General features: G+C 55.2%; 4 protein-coding genes across 15 annotated transcripts in view; 1 reads left to right on the forward strand and 3 right to left on the reverse strand.

Moving 5' to 3' along the window:
• Positions 1-6,488, reverse strand: part of PLEKHA4 (pleckstrin homology domain containing A4) — a 32,170-nt gene extending 25,682 nt beyond the window's left edge. For 6 of the 12 annotated variants that reach the window (XM_027080131.1, XM_027080125.1, XM_027080130.1 and 3 more), the window contains exon 1: positions 1-1,360. This exon is cut by the window's left edge. Coding sequence is in view for 6 of the 12 variants with exons in the window: in XM_027080126.1 (XP_026935927.1) it covers positions 6,369-6,444 (76 nt within the window). In the remaining 6 variants the exon portion in view is untranslated. Of the gene's footprint in view, positions 1,361-6,368 lie in introns of those variants that run through there. The other 6 variants (XM_027080132.1, XM_027080129.1, XM_027080128.1 and 3 more) reach the window with 2 other exon arrangements.
• On the forward strand, positions 1,527-5,265 carry PPP1R15A (protein phosphatase 1 regulatory subunit 15A). Its single transcript, XM_027080133.1, has 3 exons — positions 1,527-1,718; positions 2,616-3,989; positions 4,426-5,265. Exons 2-3 carry the CDS (start codon positions 2,625-2,627, stop codon positions 4,696-4,698), a joined length of 1,638 nt encoding a protein of 545 aa, XP_026935934.1. The 5' UTR covers positions 1,527-1,718; positions 2,616-2,624; the 3' UTR covers positions 4,699-5,265.
• A 209-nt stretch (positions 6,489-6,697) lies between the features above and the next one.
• TULP2 (TUB like protein 2) lies at positions 6,698-8,344 on the reverse strand. Its single transcript, XM_027080136.1, has 4 exons — positions 8,002-8,344; positions 7,367-7,481; positions 7,183-7,281; positions 6,698-6,950 (listed from the first exon to the last, which is right to left on the reverse strand). Exons 1-4 carry the CDS (start codon positions 8,136-8,138, stop codon positions 6,708-6,710), a joined length of 594 nt encoding a protein of 197 aa, XP_026935937.1. The 5' UTR covers positions 8,139-8,344; the 3' UTR covers positions 6,698-6,707.
• Positions 8,345-9,440: 1,096 nt separating this feature from the next.
• Positions 9,441-12,798, reverse strand: LOC113606256 (tubby-related protein 2-like). Its single transcript, XM_027080378.1, has 5 exons — positions 12,772-12,798; positions 12,224-12,350; positions 11,400-11,564; positions 11,038-11,154; positions 9,441-10,298 (listed from the first exon to the last, which is right to left on the reverse strand). Exons 1-5 carry the CDS (start codon positions 12,796-12,798, stop codon positions 10,063-10,065), a joined length of 672 nt encoding a protein of 223 aa, XP_026936179.1. The 3' UTR covers positions 9,441-10,062.
• Positions 12,799-13,037: the final 239 nt, after the last annotated feature.

A 13,037-nucleotide genomic window follows, 5' to 3' on the forward strand; every position in this document is an offset into this window, starting at 1 on the left:
AATCTCTTTCTCTTTCTCCGTGGCCCTCCACGTCTACTGTTTCCTCCTCGCTCAGATTTCCCTTCTGACTTTCTCTCTTCCCCGCTCTCCCAGTTTCTCTTTCCTCTCTGCGGGTCCTTCCCTCCGTCTGCCAGCCGCCCACGCGGCTGCCTCCCCTCCCAATCCCGGCTGACCCCGCCCCTCCTGGCCTCCCCACCACAGCCTGACCTCTGGCTCAGCTGACCCCATGCTGAGGGGCCACACACACACCCCTCCCCGATTCCTAGGTCCCTGTTGGGCTGGAGCCTGGGGAGCCAGGGTCCCATAGAGGCTGAAGCTGGGATTTCTAAATGTTTGGAGAGTAGGAGCTGGGCCTGGACTCCAGGGCCTCAGTGGGCTGGTGGTAGTCAGGGGCCTAAGTCATGGGCACCACGCCCCTCCCCCGAAAGGAGATGGCTAGGATCTCGGAAGGGGTGGGGGCTGAGACTCCAGGGTATCTGGGAAGGTGTGAGCTAGGAGTCAGGACTCCGGAGCTGTGAATAGAGCTGGGGGTCTGGAAGTGTGGCTTTAAGTGGATGGACCTCCAGTGAGGAGGGAGTGGCCCCTGATCCCTGGGTGCTGGCGAGAGAATGGTCAAATGGCCAGTGTCAATCTCCACCTCAGATTCAGATGAAAATTCTCTTCTAGACTGAGGTTGACCCCCTCAGGAGGGAGACACGGGTTCTGGGTGTATTTTGAGGGAAAACATTACGGACCAGGTCAGGGGTGGGTGGTGCGGCGGGACTGGGATTGTGTCCCTGGGCCTGGAATTTGTGGCAGAAGACCCCACTCTCCCATGAGGTTCCGTTGGTGCTCCCCAGCCAGAATTTCAGTTTGTGTAAGCAGAGGTTTTGTACAAATTTGAAGCAGGTGAAACCTAAGAGTGGAACCTTGTGCCTGAGACAGGGAAGGGGTCCGAGTTTCTGGTTTCGTATCCCCTCACCACATATTTGTTGAGCACCTACTATGTGCCAGGCAGTGAGCTATGCAAGGTGCCCGCCTTCAGGGGGCTTACACATTCTGTCTTTTTTGCAATGAATCTAGACTCTGCTGTGACCACCCTGAGCAAGTGATTTCATTCCCAAGCCTCAGTTTCCCCATCCGTGAAATGGAAACAATAATACTCTCCCACACCGGGTAGGAAACCGACCGGATGGGAAAGTGGGAGACTCTAGAGGGGGGCCTGCTGGTTAAATAAGGGGGGAGGCATCTGTCTGCAACAGGGGTTACGCGAGCTCCCTCACTGCTTAAGCAGTTCACGCGTTTGAGAGATAGCTCTCTTGCTTGGGGCGTGGCCACGCTTGGAAACGCCGCCGCCGCCGTGACGTCACAAAGCCCGGAATCTCCGCGAGAAGTCCAACCTTGTTTTCCGTTCAGATCCTCACGTTTACGTTTCGAAACCCCGCCTCCCCTCTTGGCGTTAGCACGTCCGGCAGCGTTGGCCTATAAAAGCCCTGCGGGTAGCGTCAGCGCAAACCCGCTTAGTTTCCCACTTGTTTGTCTTTTTGCGTCTCCCGGCACGATCCCGCGCCCGTTTGTCGCGACAGCACTTGCAGCAGCCGGTGACAACTTGAGTCCCTGAGCCCAACGCCGGAGGGCGAGATGAACGCGCTGGCCTCCCGAGCCGTCCGAACCTGTGATCGCTTGCGGCAGCCCCAGCCGGCGCTCCTGCCCCCAGGGTGACGCACGGTCCCGAGCCGGTGAGTTGGGGGGTCGGAACACCTAGGTCCCCAGGGGTTTGGGGGCTGGGGTCAGACTGCTGGTCAGTCATGAGGAGGGAGCTCGGACTTCAGGGTTCCGAAATAGGAGGGTTCGGGGCCCGGATTCCTGGGTCCTAAGGAGGGCCTGGGAACCTGAACTCTTGTGTATGGAGGGGTGGGACGGACCCTAGGGCTCAGACTTCGGAAGCAGAAGGAATTGGGAACTTGGAGTCCTGAGCCAGACGGAGGAGGGTTCTGGGAGCCAGGCTCTTGGGTCCCCAATGAAGGAACCATCTGGGGATCGGAATTTTTGAGTCTCCGAGGGAGGAGGGTGATGGGGGTCTGATTTGTCAATCCTCAGGAGGGGGCGAGAAGCAGGGACCAGGACTTTGTCCCCAAGAGAAGCAAGTAGAGGACCTGTGTTCTCTCTTCTTGGGACTAGGACTTAATGGGTGAGAGCAGATGGGGCTAGGGGCTTGTTGAGACCCAGACTCTTGGGTATTGAGAGAAGAGGTGGCGAAACAAGGGACAGAGATGGGAGTGGCTGGGATCAGAAAGGAATGTGGGGCAGGGACTCTCCTGTTGCTATTTGTGTTACTGTTTCCGTTGCTATGACTCAGGGTCATCCTCTGATACTATCCCCTAAATGGCTTCTAAACTTGATTCCTTTTTTTTTTTTTTTTTTTGCGGTACGCGGGCCTCTCACTGTTGTGGCTTCTCCCGTTGCGGAGCGCAGGCTCAGCGGCCATGGCTCACGGGCCCAGCCGCTCCGCGGCATGTGGGATCTTCCCGGACCGGGGCACGAAGCCGTGTCCCCTGCATCGGCAGGAGGACTCTCAACCACTGCGCCACCAGGGAAACCCCACTTGATTCCTTTTTTTTCTCCCTTTTTTCCAGTCCAGACAGATGGCCCCAGGCCAAGTGCCCCATCAGCCTGCCCCCTGGAGGGATACCCACCCCTTCTACCTCGTGTCCCCGCTGGTGGGCCTTCTCAGCTGGGCCTGGAGCCACCTGAGAGGCCCAAGATCTCCAGAGCCCTGGTTGGTGGAAGCAGTAACCGGAACAGATCAGGGAGAAGCTGTCCCGGAGGGAGAAGCTAAGGCTTCTCTGGCCACTCACCATGCCCCCAAGGGCAGGCACCCTCAAGAGGAGACTGGAGACAGTGGAGCAGCTGAGAAGGATGGAGAAGCATCCCGGGGGGCCTGCCCTGACCTGGAAACCAAGTGTTCTCTTCTTGAAGCCTGGGGACTTTCAGATAATGATGACGAAGAGTATGGCAGGGAAGAAGCAACCAGTATCCCTAGAGAGCAGGGAAGTGAATTTATGGATGGCCAGCCTGCTCCCCTGTGCCCCAGCCTTCTGGTAACATCCCTGCAAGACCTTCCTGGGGAGGAGGAATCTAAGGAAGAAGGGGTTACTGAAGATGAAGAAGTGATCACGTTCTCTTTTCCTCCATCACCCTGGGAATGTTGTCCAGGGGTGGAGGAAGAGGAGGATGATGAAGAAGCTGTAAATAAAGAAGCTCCTAGAACATCTGCCTCTCCCTTAGCTCTGGGATCCAAGCCCAGAGCTTGGGTGTGCTGCCCCGTGGATGGAGCCACAGAGGAAGAAAGAACAGAGAATAAAGCAGCCACGAAGACCTCCATTTGCCCCCCATCTGCAGGCTCCCACCTCAGGGCCTGGGAGTGTTGGTCAGGAGAGGAGCCTGAGGAGGAGAAGCCCATAAAAGCTGAGAAAGGAGAAGCTGACCCAGAGCCACACTCCCCAGTTCCAGCCCAGAGCCCCCTGCTCAGGACCTGGCAGCACCAATCCAGTGAGATCACAGAGGAGGAAGAGGAGGAGGAGGACAGTGATTCAGGAGAAGCTGAGGCTTCCTCTTCCATCCCACACACAAGTGCCTTCCTGAGGGCCTGGGTGTACCGACCAGGAGAGGACACAGAGGAGGAAACTGAGTGTGAGGGTGAGAATGAGGATGAAGATGATGAATCAGAAGCAGCTGACTTGGAACCAAGTCCCTCCCTTCAGACCCAGAGTGCCCTCTTCAGGGACCGGATATATCAGCCTGGAGAGGAAACAGAGGGAGGGGAAGCTGCCACAGAGTGGGGAGAAGCTGAGCCCTGCCCCTTCCGAGTGGCCATCTATTTACCTGGAGAGAAGGCCCCACCTCCTTGGGCTCCTCCTCGGCTGCCCCTCCGTCTGCAAATGCGCCTCAAGTCTGCAGAAACCCCCACCAGGCATCGGGACCCTGAGCCTCCCCTGAAGACCAGAAAGGTGGGTGCTGAGGGCTCAGATTCTTGAGGTTAGCGAGGAGAGGGCTGGGAGCTGAAACTCCTGGGCCTGGGGGCCAAAGGGCTGGAGGCCCCGATTCCTGGGTCCCCCGTGTTGCAGAGGGTTGCATGTGAGCTCCGTTGGGACGGCTGTGTTCACTGTAATGCAATCCTTTGCAAGAGGCTGGGCCCTTGTGGGATGAAGGAGCAGCTGTGCTGATGTCAACCCCAGGGAATTACCTCCATCTTCAGTGAGTCAGATGGAGGATCCGCTGGTGGGTGAATGACTAGCCAGATAACAAGCGCTGTTGTGCAGCTAATTTTTGTTTGGTTCTCTCTCTCTGTCTCCCTGCCTCTCCCCACACCCCGCAACCTGTGGCCGTTTGTATATTGTGTCTGTATCTCTGTGTCTCCCCATGTCTGTGACGGTCCATCTCCAGGTGCGCTTCTCTGAGAAGGTCTCCGTCCATCTCCTGGCTGTCTGGGCGGGACCCGCCCAGGCCGCCCGTAGAGGCCCCTGGGAGCAGTTCGCCCGGGATCGCAGCCGCTTTGCCCGACGCATCGCCCAAGCCCAAGAGGAGCTGCGTCCCTACCTCACCCCTGCCGCCCGGGCCAGGGCCTGGGCACGCCTCGGGAACCCTCCCACTTCTCTGGCCACCATACCTGCCCCTACCCCGACCTTACCCATGTCCCCATGCAGACCACACCTTTGAGCCACATTCTGGCCTCTCCATCTCCTCCCTGTGTGTCTCCTTGCCTGGACCTCAGTGGGAGGCGTGGCTAAGATGAAGTAGTTTTCGTGTTATTAACTATTTATTTTTAAGTGTTGATTTATATAAGGAATAAAGCTTTTCATAGTGAGCAGCGTCTCCGTGTGTGTCTGAACTGACACCATCCACTATTCCTGGGTCCCCAAAACAGTTGCGAGAGAACAGCATAAAGGCGAGCCTCTCAATAGAGGATAAATTACATTTCCTATCATCCCTCTTCCCATTCTGAGGCTTCTTTTGAACTAAGGACTGGTGGCTTTTGTCGTTTTTCTTTGGCTTCCACCTATATTTGATTAAACCCCGGACAGTTATCTCCCCAAGGCAGCTGGGAACTGGACTCACCAAAAAAGGGTTAAGCTCCAGTTTTCTGTGTGTCCTTGGAATACAAAGACTCATCCTCCTACTGGCAGATGTGGTGAGTTCCTCAAGGCTTTCACATTTATGAGTGGGCCTGATTTCACATTTATAAATCATGTGTCCAGACTCAGTTTCCTTATCTGTAAAATGCGGCTAACAATTGCACATACCTTATGAGTTTGTAAGGCCCCAAAGGAAGTCATAATTAAAACAATGTTTGTCAAATAACATAAGTGTTGGCTAGTATTTATTCTCACTCTCATGGATGTCTTCCAATTACCCATCCTACTTTACCTCACCAGCTTAGAACTCTTCACAGCAGTTCAAACAAAAGTGGCCGGGGGTGGGGGGTGGGGGGCTTCCCTGGTGACTCAGTGGTTAAGAATCTGCCTGCCAATGCAGGGCACACGGGTTCGGGTTCGAGCCCTGGTCTGGGAAGATCCCACATGCCATGGAGCAACTAAGCCCGTGCACCACAACTACTGAGCCTGCGTTCTAGAGCCTACATGCCACAACTACTGAGCCTGCGTGCCGCAACTACTGAAGCCCATGTGGCCAGAGCCCATGCTCCGCAACAAGAGAAGCCACCGGGATGAGAAGCCCATGCACCACAACGAAGAGTAGCCCCTGCTTGCCACAACTAGAGAAAGCCGGCGCACAGCAATGAAGACCCAACACAGCCAAAAATAAAAAATAAAATTAATAAATAAATAAAATTAATTAGTTAATTAAAAAAAAAAAAGAATGGTCCAAACATCCTGCACCCTATCGAGCCTCACACCTTGTCCCTCCCCATTGGTTCCCCAGGCTCCTGCTACACTATCCTTTCATTCCCAAACCGACCAAGCCCCCTTCTACCTTAAGACCTCTGTATGAGCTGTGGCTACTGTCTGTTCCCGTCCCTGACCCCTCTGGCTCAGCTAGTTCCTTGTGATTCTTCAGATGTAGATGAAATTTTTTTTTTTTAAGAGATATCTTGCTCTGACCCAGCCAACTTGTGTGCCTTCCTCATTCATAGCAGACGAGCATTTTGATTTTTTTTGTTGTTTAAGACCCATCCCCCATGATCGGACTGTGATTTCAGGAGAGCAAGTGCTGCCGAACAGCCCACTGCCTAGAGCACAGGACGGGGCACTCAGGCGGCGTCTAATAAGTGTTGGTTATTCGTAAACTGGTACAAAAGAAGGCACGCTGGGGCCCTTTCTCCAAATGAGCAGGCACACAAGCTGATGAGAGTATTTCATTGAACTACTCACATGCCAGCTTCCCATCGAAACTGGACAAGCAGATGGCGAAGGCTTGGAGTGGACACAGTGGGAAGCGGAAGTCCATGGTGAACGTGTCTGGGGCTACGCGACCGAACTGGAGCACCAGGTAGTCCGCTGAGAAGGAAGTCAGGAACTAAGGGGAGCGGGTGTCATTTCCCTGCCGCGGGCCTCTGAGCCGCGAGAACTACGACTCCCGAGAGGCTGTGCGGCGCCCTCACTATGCGCGGAATCCTCCGGAAGTGCAGTTTATATGGCAGAGGGCCTTGTAAACTACACTTCCCAATAGGCTTTGCAATAGCGCGGAGTCGGCCCTGCCTAGAAAAACGCTCAAGTGCTAATGGGAGAAGTAGTTCTTGTCCTGCTCCCTTGCCCAGGTAAACCAGTTCCTAGGAACTCACGGTCATCCGGATGCACGATCTGGAAGTTCTTGATCGAGGTCCTAGTGACGCGACCATGAAAATTGAGCACGTAGGCGCCGCTCTCGTCGCTCCACGATGGGGCTTTATTTTGCAGCAGGACCAGCCCCTGGTTGGCCCCCCGTTGGAGGCGACTCAATAGCGACTCCTGTTCCTAGAGGGTAAAGTGGGGACGTGGTTAACCAACTACCAACAAGCTTTTTTCCTCCAGACGCAGAATTTTGAGTCCCTAGGCTCTCCTTCCTGAGAAACAAGTCTGACACAGTCCTCCCGGCTTCATATATGACCTTATGCAGTCCATCGGCTCCCTCTCCCCTTAGGACCTATGGCCGGTCCCCCAGCCCTTCCTCCCCATTGACCCAGAGACTCAACCTTGGCGGACTCACATTTTGTGGCTGGACACTGATTCTCTGGTTCTGGGCGTCGATTCCTGGAATGATCACAGTCATTTTCCGGGGCCCTCGGAATCCCAAGATGTTGGTCTCCTGAGGGTAGTATGCTCCATTTGGCCTTCTTCTTTCTCCCTCCCCACCGTCCTGCTCCACTCTCTCTCGTCTCCCAGACACTCACATAACACACAGCCCCCAGCTCCTCCCTGATCCGAGCAGTCTCTGGGACAAAATTCTTCCTTTCTGGATTCACCCCATTGTCGAAGATGGTGAATTTGGTGCCCAAGACATTAGATCTGCTCCAGGAGGGAAGTGGTCAGATAAACATAATAATTATTCCTATTTTACATTAACTGCTTTCCCATGTCATCTCATGAACTCTTCCAATCAATCCTCTACAAAAGATTCATGTCCCATGTTCCATGTATCTAGTCCCAGCGCCCTCTCTTTCTTTGGTGAGCCATGATTTTAGCCTCCTGCCTTGGCCCTTTAGGAACGCCCTTCCAAGACAAAAGAACTCACATATCCCAGCCCTCTTCTCCCACAGGAACTTAGGAATGCCAGCCCCGTGTCTCTCAAGAAGTCAAATGTCTTAAATGCCAGCCTCTGCTCCAAAGCCTTCAGTTCTATTCCCAACCACCCTGGGGTCGCAACTTGAAGAACTACAAAACCCATCAGTCCCCAAGAGAAAAAATTGTAGGGCAGGTGGAACTTGTACTCTACAGCCCGCTGGGAAATGTAGTTCAATTGTCCCCTTCCCCCCCAACCCCCGGCCCTCTGCCACCTGTTTATCACACACATCAGGACTCTGCCCACCTGACTTTGCCCACAAAATTTTCCCCATCCCGAGATAGGTCTGTGGGGTCCAGGGAGACGAGGTAATTAGAGGTTTTGCTCCTTTTTCTCTTGCGCCCAGCCAGAAGGAAGTGCTGTGGATGTGAGAAACAGCCCATTAGAATCGATTTCTGGTATTTGGCTAGGGCGAGGGGTCCAAAGACAAGGAAACACCAGGTCCCCAAGACAGAGGAAAGGGTAATGGAGCAATAAGCGTCCCAAGGCTTGCTGGGAGATGCGGTTCTCACTGAAGGAAGTCATCAGCTGGGTCCTGAATGGGGAGCTTCATTTCACATCTTTTTTTTTTTTCGCGGTACGCGGGCCTCTCACTGTTGTGGCCTCTCCCGTTGCGGAGCACAGGCTCCGGACGCGCAGGCTCAGCGGCCATGGCTTACGGGCCCAGCCGCTCCGCGGCACGCGGGATCTTCCCGGACCGGGGCACGAACCCGTGTCCCCTGCATCGGCAGGCGGACTCTCAACCACTGCGCCACCAGGGAAGCCCCATTTCACATCTTAATATCTGCCTCTTATTCCTTCGGCCATTGGGTTCAGGGTTGGGGCTGAGCCCAGGGAGGGGCGAGCCTGACTGGCAGGCAGGGCCTGGCTTTGGAGAATAGGGAAGAGCCTCACTTGGAACATCGCAGCAGGACTTCAGTACGTGTTTCATCGGGGAAAAACCAGGTCTGGCACTGAGTAGGGGAAAAGCCTCTTTCTGGGAGAGAATGAGTAATTGAGGAGAAGCGGCCACACTTGAGACAGGAATGGCCAGACTGAGAGGGGAGTCGCTTGGCTTTGGGTGGAAAATCCACGAAGCAAGGGGCTTGGCTCCTGAGAGGCGGGGCCTGTCCCAGGATTGGGTGGGGCCTGATAACACAGAAGGCTCACTGAGGGACCAGACTTGGATCGCAAAAGATGAGGCCAGTACCTCACGAGGGTCTGTAAGGGGTGGGGCTTGGGACCTTCCGACAGGGCGCGGCCTAGCCTTGAGAAAGGCGGGCCCAACTCGAGAGTGGACAGGGCTGGATTATGGGATCGGGAGGGCCTATCGGGCTCTGAGAGGAAAGAATCCTAGTGCTGTGAAAGGCAGGACTTGGCGCTGGAGCTGACTAGTCCTAGTTCAATGACGAGCAAGGCCTGGATTCGCCTAAGTCTTAACCTCGCTCAGAAAGGGGCGGGACTTGCCCTTGGGAGGTGGGACTTGCTTCCGAGGCTACCAGACCGCACCTTTCGGCCGTCGGCCGCCTCCAGGTAGAGATAGTAGAAAGGGAACATGCCCTTGTCTACCCCGCGCTTGTCGCGGCTGATGTGACACTGCACCGTGCGACCGCGCAGCGCTGGCCGCAGCACATACGCTTCCATGTCCTCGCCCAGCCGAGGGCCTGGGGCGCGGGGAGGCCAGCGGAGCGAGCTCCCCACATCGCTGTTGCCCGCGCCGCCCGCGCCTTCCGGGGCCTCGGACACCTCTTCGTCGGTCGCCCATGGGAAGTTCCTCACTGTAGACTCCGACTCCTCTTTCTTCTCTTGCAGGTCTTCGCCCTAGCCCACGTGCCAAATTCAAGTTGAGGGACAGCCGAGACCCGCCCTCCCCCCCCCAACGCCTTGCCAACTAGCGATTGGCCATTCCAACTCAGGGTTACGCCCTCTTTCGACCGAGTTTTCTGTCTATTGGTCAAGCATCTAAGCCACTTTCTGATTGGCCAGTACATTCAAGGGGCCCACCCCACCAAGCCCTCTTCAAGTGTTGATTGGCCAGCACCATTAGCCTCCCTCTGCAGCCACACCCATTCCACCTACCGATTGGAGAATGCCTTTGAAAGCATTGCCCATTCCTCTAATACCAATGTTCATTGGGTCTACTCAACTGAAACTATCTCACTTTCATCAGTAGCAAAGTGAGGGCCAGTTGGCCCTTTCTCACCCTTTCCAAAGCTCGCTGCCTTTCGAGGGGCTGGGTTTTAATGTATATACTCACATCAATTCAAATCCTCTAGATTGACTCAATAAATGGTGCGCCTCTGCTAGCCCAAACATAACAGGTTCCACTCACCAGTAAAAAGGGCCCTTGACTGGGCTGCAGAATTTTAGAGTCCCGTCCCCACTAGAGTCCGAAACTAGCCCTCCTCCTCCTATGTCCTTATTGCCTGTGCCACCTCCCACCTTGTTGGAGGCTAAGTCTCCATGGCCCCCGTCACCAACCATTCCAGGGTTTGGTCTCGGACTGGGCACCTCGTGTTCATCTCCAACATCCTGGGATTCGCTCTCGTCCTCAGCACTGCCCCCTAAAGGGTGGAAGAAGCCCGAAGAAGACTGAGCTCAGGACACCTGGGTCCCAGGAGCTCGGGACAAGGTCATCAGTGCTAGCTGGAGAAGGCCAGAACCCCTGGGTTTCCGAACCCTACTGTCTTTGACTGCTCTCTGGATCTAAGGACAGGGAGTAGTTAGAGTCCTCTCTTTCCCATGTCCCACAAAGAGCATCCGGGAGGAGGGAGCGAAGTTTGGAGTGGTAACCCAGAGTCCTGTTATTGAAATCGTTGATCATGTCATGAGAATAAAAGGAAATGTCACCACAGTGGAATATTAAGAAATAAAAAGGAATGAAATACTGATAATGCTACAACATAGGTGAACATTGAAAGCATGCTAAGCAAAAGAAGTCAATCACAAACGATTATATACTGTATTATTCTACATATGAATATAGAAATATCCAAAATAGGCAAATCTAAAGAGACAGAAATTAGATTAGTGGTTACTTAGGTCTGGGAGAAATTGTGTGTGGGGGGGTTGACTGATAAAAGGTATAGGGCTTTCTTTTGTGGGTGATGATAATGTTCTAGAATTCATTGTGGTAATTGTTGCACATCTTGGTAAATATACTGAAAACCATGGAATTGTAAACTTTAAATGAGTGAATTGTATAGTATGTGAAATATATCTCGACAAAGCTGTTACCAAAAAGGGGGAGGATTTGCCACATGGACCAGGGGACCAGATTTCACCCAATGTCCCAGAAATTACCAGGTCGTTGGCGGGCTGGCCAACCCCTGCGCCGAGTCCCCGGAGGCTCTTCATAAGGAGGTGGTGAGGCAGGAATATCCTCCACGGAGACTTCCTCCAACTCGAGATCGGAACTGCCTGGTAATCAGGATGGGGGGGGGCGGGTCTGGAGACTGGGATTTCTGAATACTGGGGGAGGAGAGGGCTGGAGATTCAGATTCTTGCGTGTTGGAGAAGGAGAAGGTTCAGGACCTGGACTCCTTGGTGTGAAGGAAACGGGGCCCCTGGGGGTCCTTTGGAGAGCAAGGACTGAGGTTCCAGACTCCTGGGTTCTAGTGGGAGTGGAGTTCCAGTGTATAGGCGGCCCAGGGATTTGAGATTACCTCTTTCTGTCGGCGATACCAGGGGTCCACGGTCGCCACTGCCATCTCCACCGCAGCTCACGGTGCTCAGGACACTGCGGGCACCAGGGCGCAGATGTGTCTCTGGCACGTTCTCCTGAAGGAAAGGGTTCCCGGGGCCTGGGAGAAGGTACGGCGAGGCCCATTAACACGATGTACAAATTCCGGTCATCTGAGAAGATCCGCCTCCTCACTGGTCTCCGAGATATCTTCCCTGATTAACTGACTACCCAAACCCCCAAGACCCACTCAGGACCCTATCTCCATCCCAAGACTCAAACAAGCACAGCCCTACCGCTAAATTGTCTCGATTCCGCGTGTAAACAATCTCACGCGGGCTCTCCAGTACCTCGGCTCTAAATAACCCAGTCCCAGCCCTCGGGCTTCGCCTACTTCAGCAGTGAGGTTTCTTCTGCCTAACTGCAACCCGGAGCTTTTCCAGGCCCCGCCCCAGCACTTTCTGGGCGGTCCCCAGCTGCCCCAGGCTCCGCCCCGGAGCTCTAACAAGCCCAATCACAGGACTCTTTCGGGCCCCACCTCTAGTTGCACCACACCCCGCACCCGCGCTCTCCCTGACCCCGCCCCCGAACTCTCACAGGTCCTTCCCCTGGGCCCTCACAGGCCCTGCACTCAGGCTCTCCTGGGCTCCACCCAAGGGTTCTGTCAGGCCCCGCTCTCGTGCTCTACAAGTCCCCGCACCAGGGCTCCGCCAGGCCCTTCCCGTCTAAGCCCTTTAGGCTCCGCACTCCCACAGACCCCTCCCTCCAGGGCTGTGCTCCTGCCCGACCCTGGGAACCTTTCCTCACCGCTGTCACCCGAGAAGCGCTCCTCCCGCTGCCGCGGTCGCCGGGGCCGCAGGGAAGCGTCAGGATTGGCCTGAACCATGAGGGGCTCTTGGCGCTTCCGTCGCTGCTTCATCTCAAACAACCGCCGCTGCGCGAGCGGGAAAAGGGTGTATGGGCGGGAATGGGAGGGTTGGAACCGGACCAGAAGACATGGGTGAAAGGGCCTGGGGCAAGGGGCGTCCTGCGTCGGTGGGAGAGTTCCAGGCCTTCAGTCCCTCAGCAACTCCTTCCTTAGATCCAGGAGTCCTGGCTCCCAGGCCCCTCCTCCCCCAGGACCTAGGAGTCCTGCTCTCCAGAACCCTTGTTCCTTAGAAATTTTGGAGTCTCATCACCAAGGTTTGCTACTTGAGATCCCAAATTCCTATTTTCTCACTTCCCAATTGCAAAACTTGAGGCTCCGACAGAACCAACGAGGACCAGGAGTCCCAGAGCAAGTCCTGGGGGTGGGGCCCCTGGGGAGGTATGGAAGATGGAAGAGTCGGGGGTGGCAGGATTCCCGAGCACAGTACCTGCTGTTCCAGCTTCTGCAGCCTCATGGCGGCAAGCTCATCCCCCAGGGCCCTGAGAGAGGTGCAGGTTCACAGTGACAGCAAGCAGGGCACCCTGGTTGCCCAAGAGCCCCTCCCCTTCTTCCCCCTGACCAACTTAGGGTTCTGAACATTTGTGAGGACACAGAAGAGGCAGAACCTGAGCCTGCTCCACCAGTTCTGAAGCTCTTTCTCACAGCACTGGCCTGTCTAGAATCCAGGAGTCAGAGATCCCAGGCCCCTCCTGT

The sequence above is a fragment of the Aethalodelphis obliquidens genome, unplaced genomic scaffold (assembly GCF_003676395.1).
Source record: "Aethalodelphis obliquidens isolate GAN/ISIS:26980383/991018 unplaced genomic scaffold, ASM367639v1 scaffold43, whole genome shotgun sequence".
Classification (NCBI taxonomy): domain Eukaryota; kingdom Metazoa; phylum Chordata; class Mammalia; order Artiodactyla; family Delphinidae; genus Aethalodelphis; species Aethalodelphis obliquidens.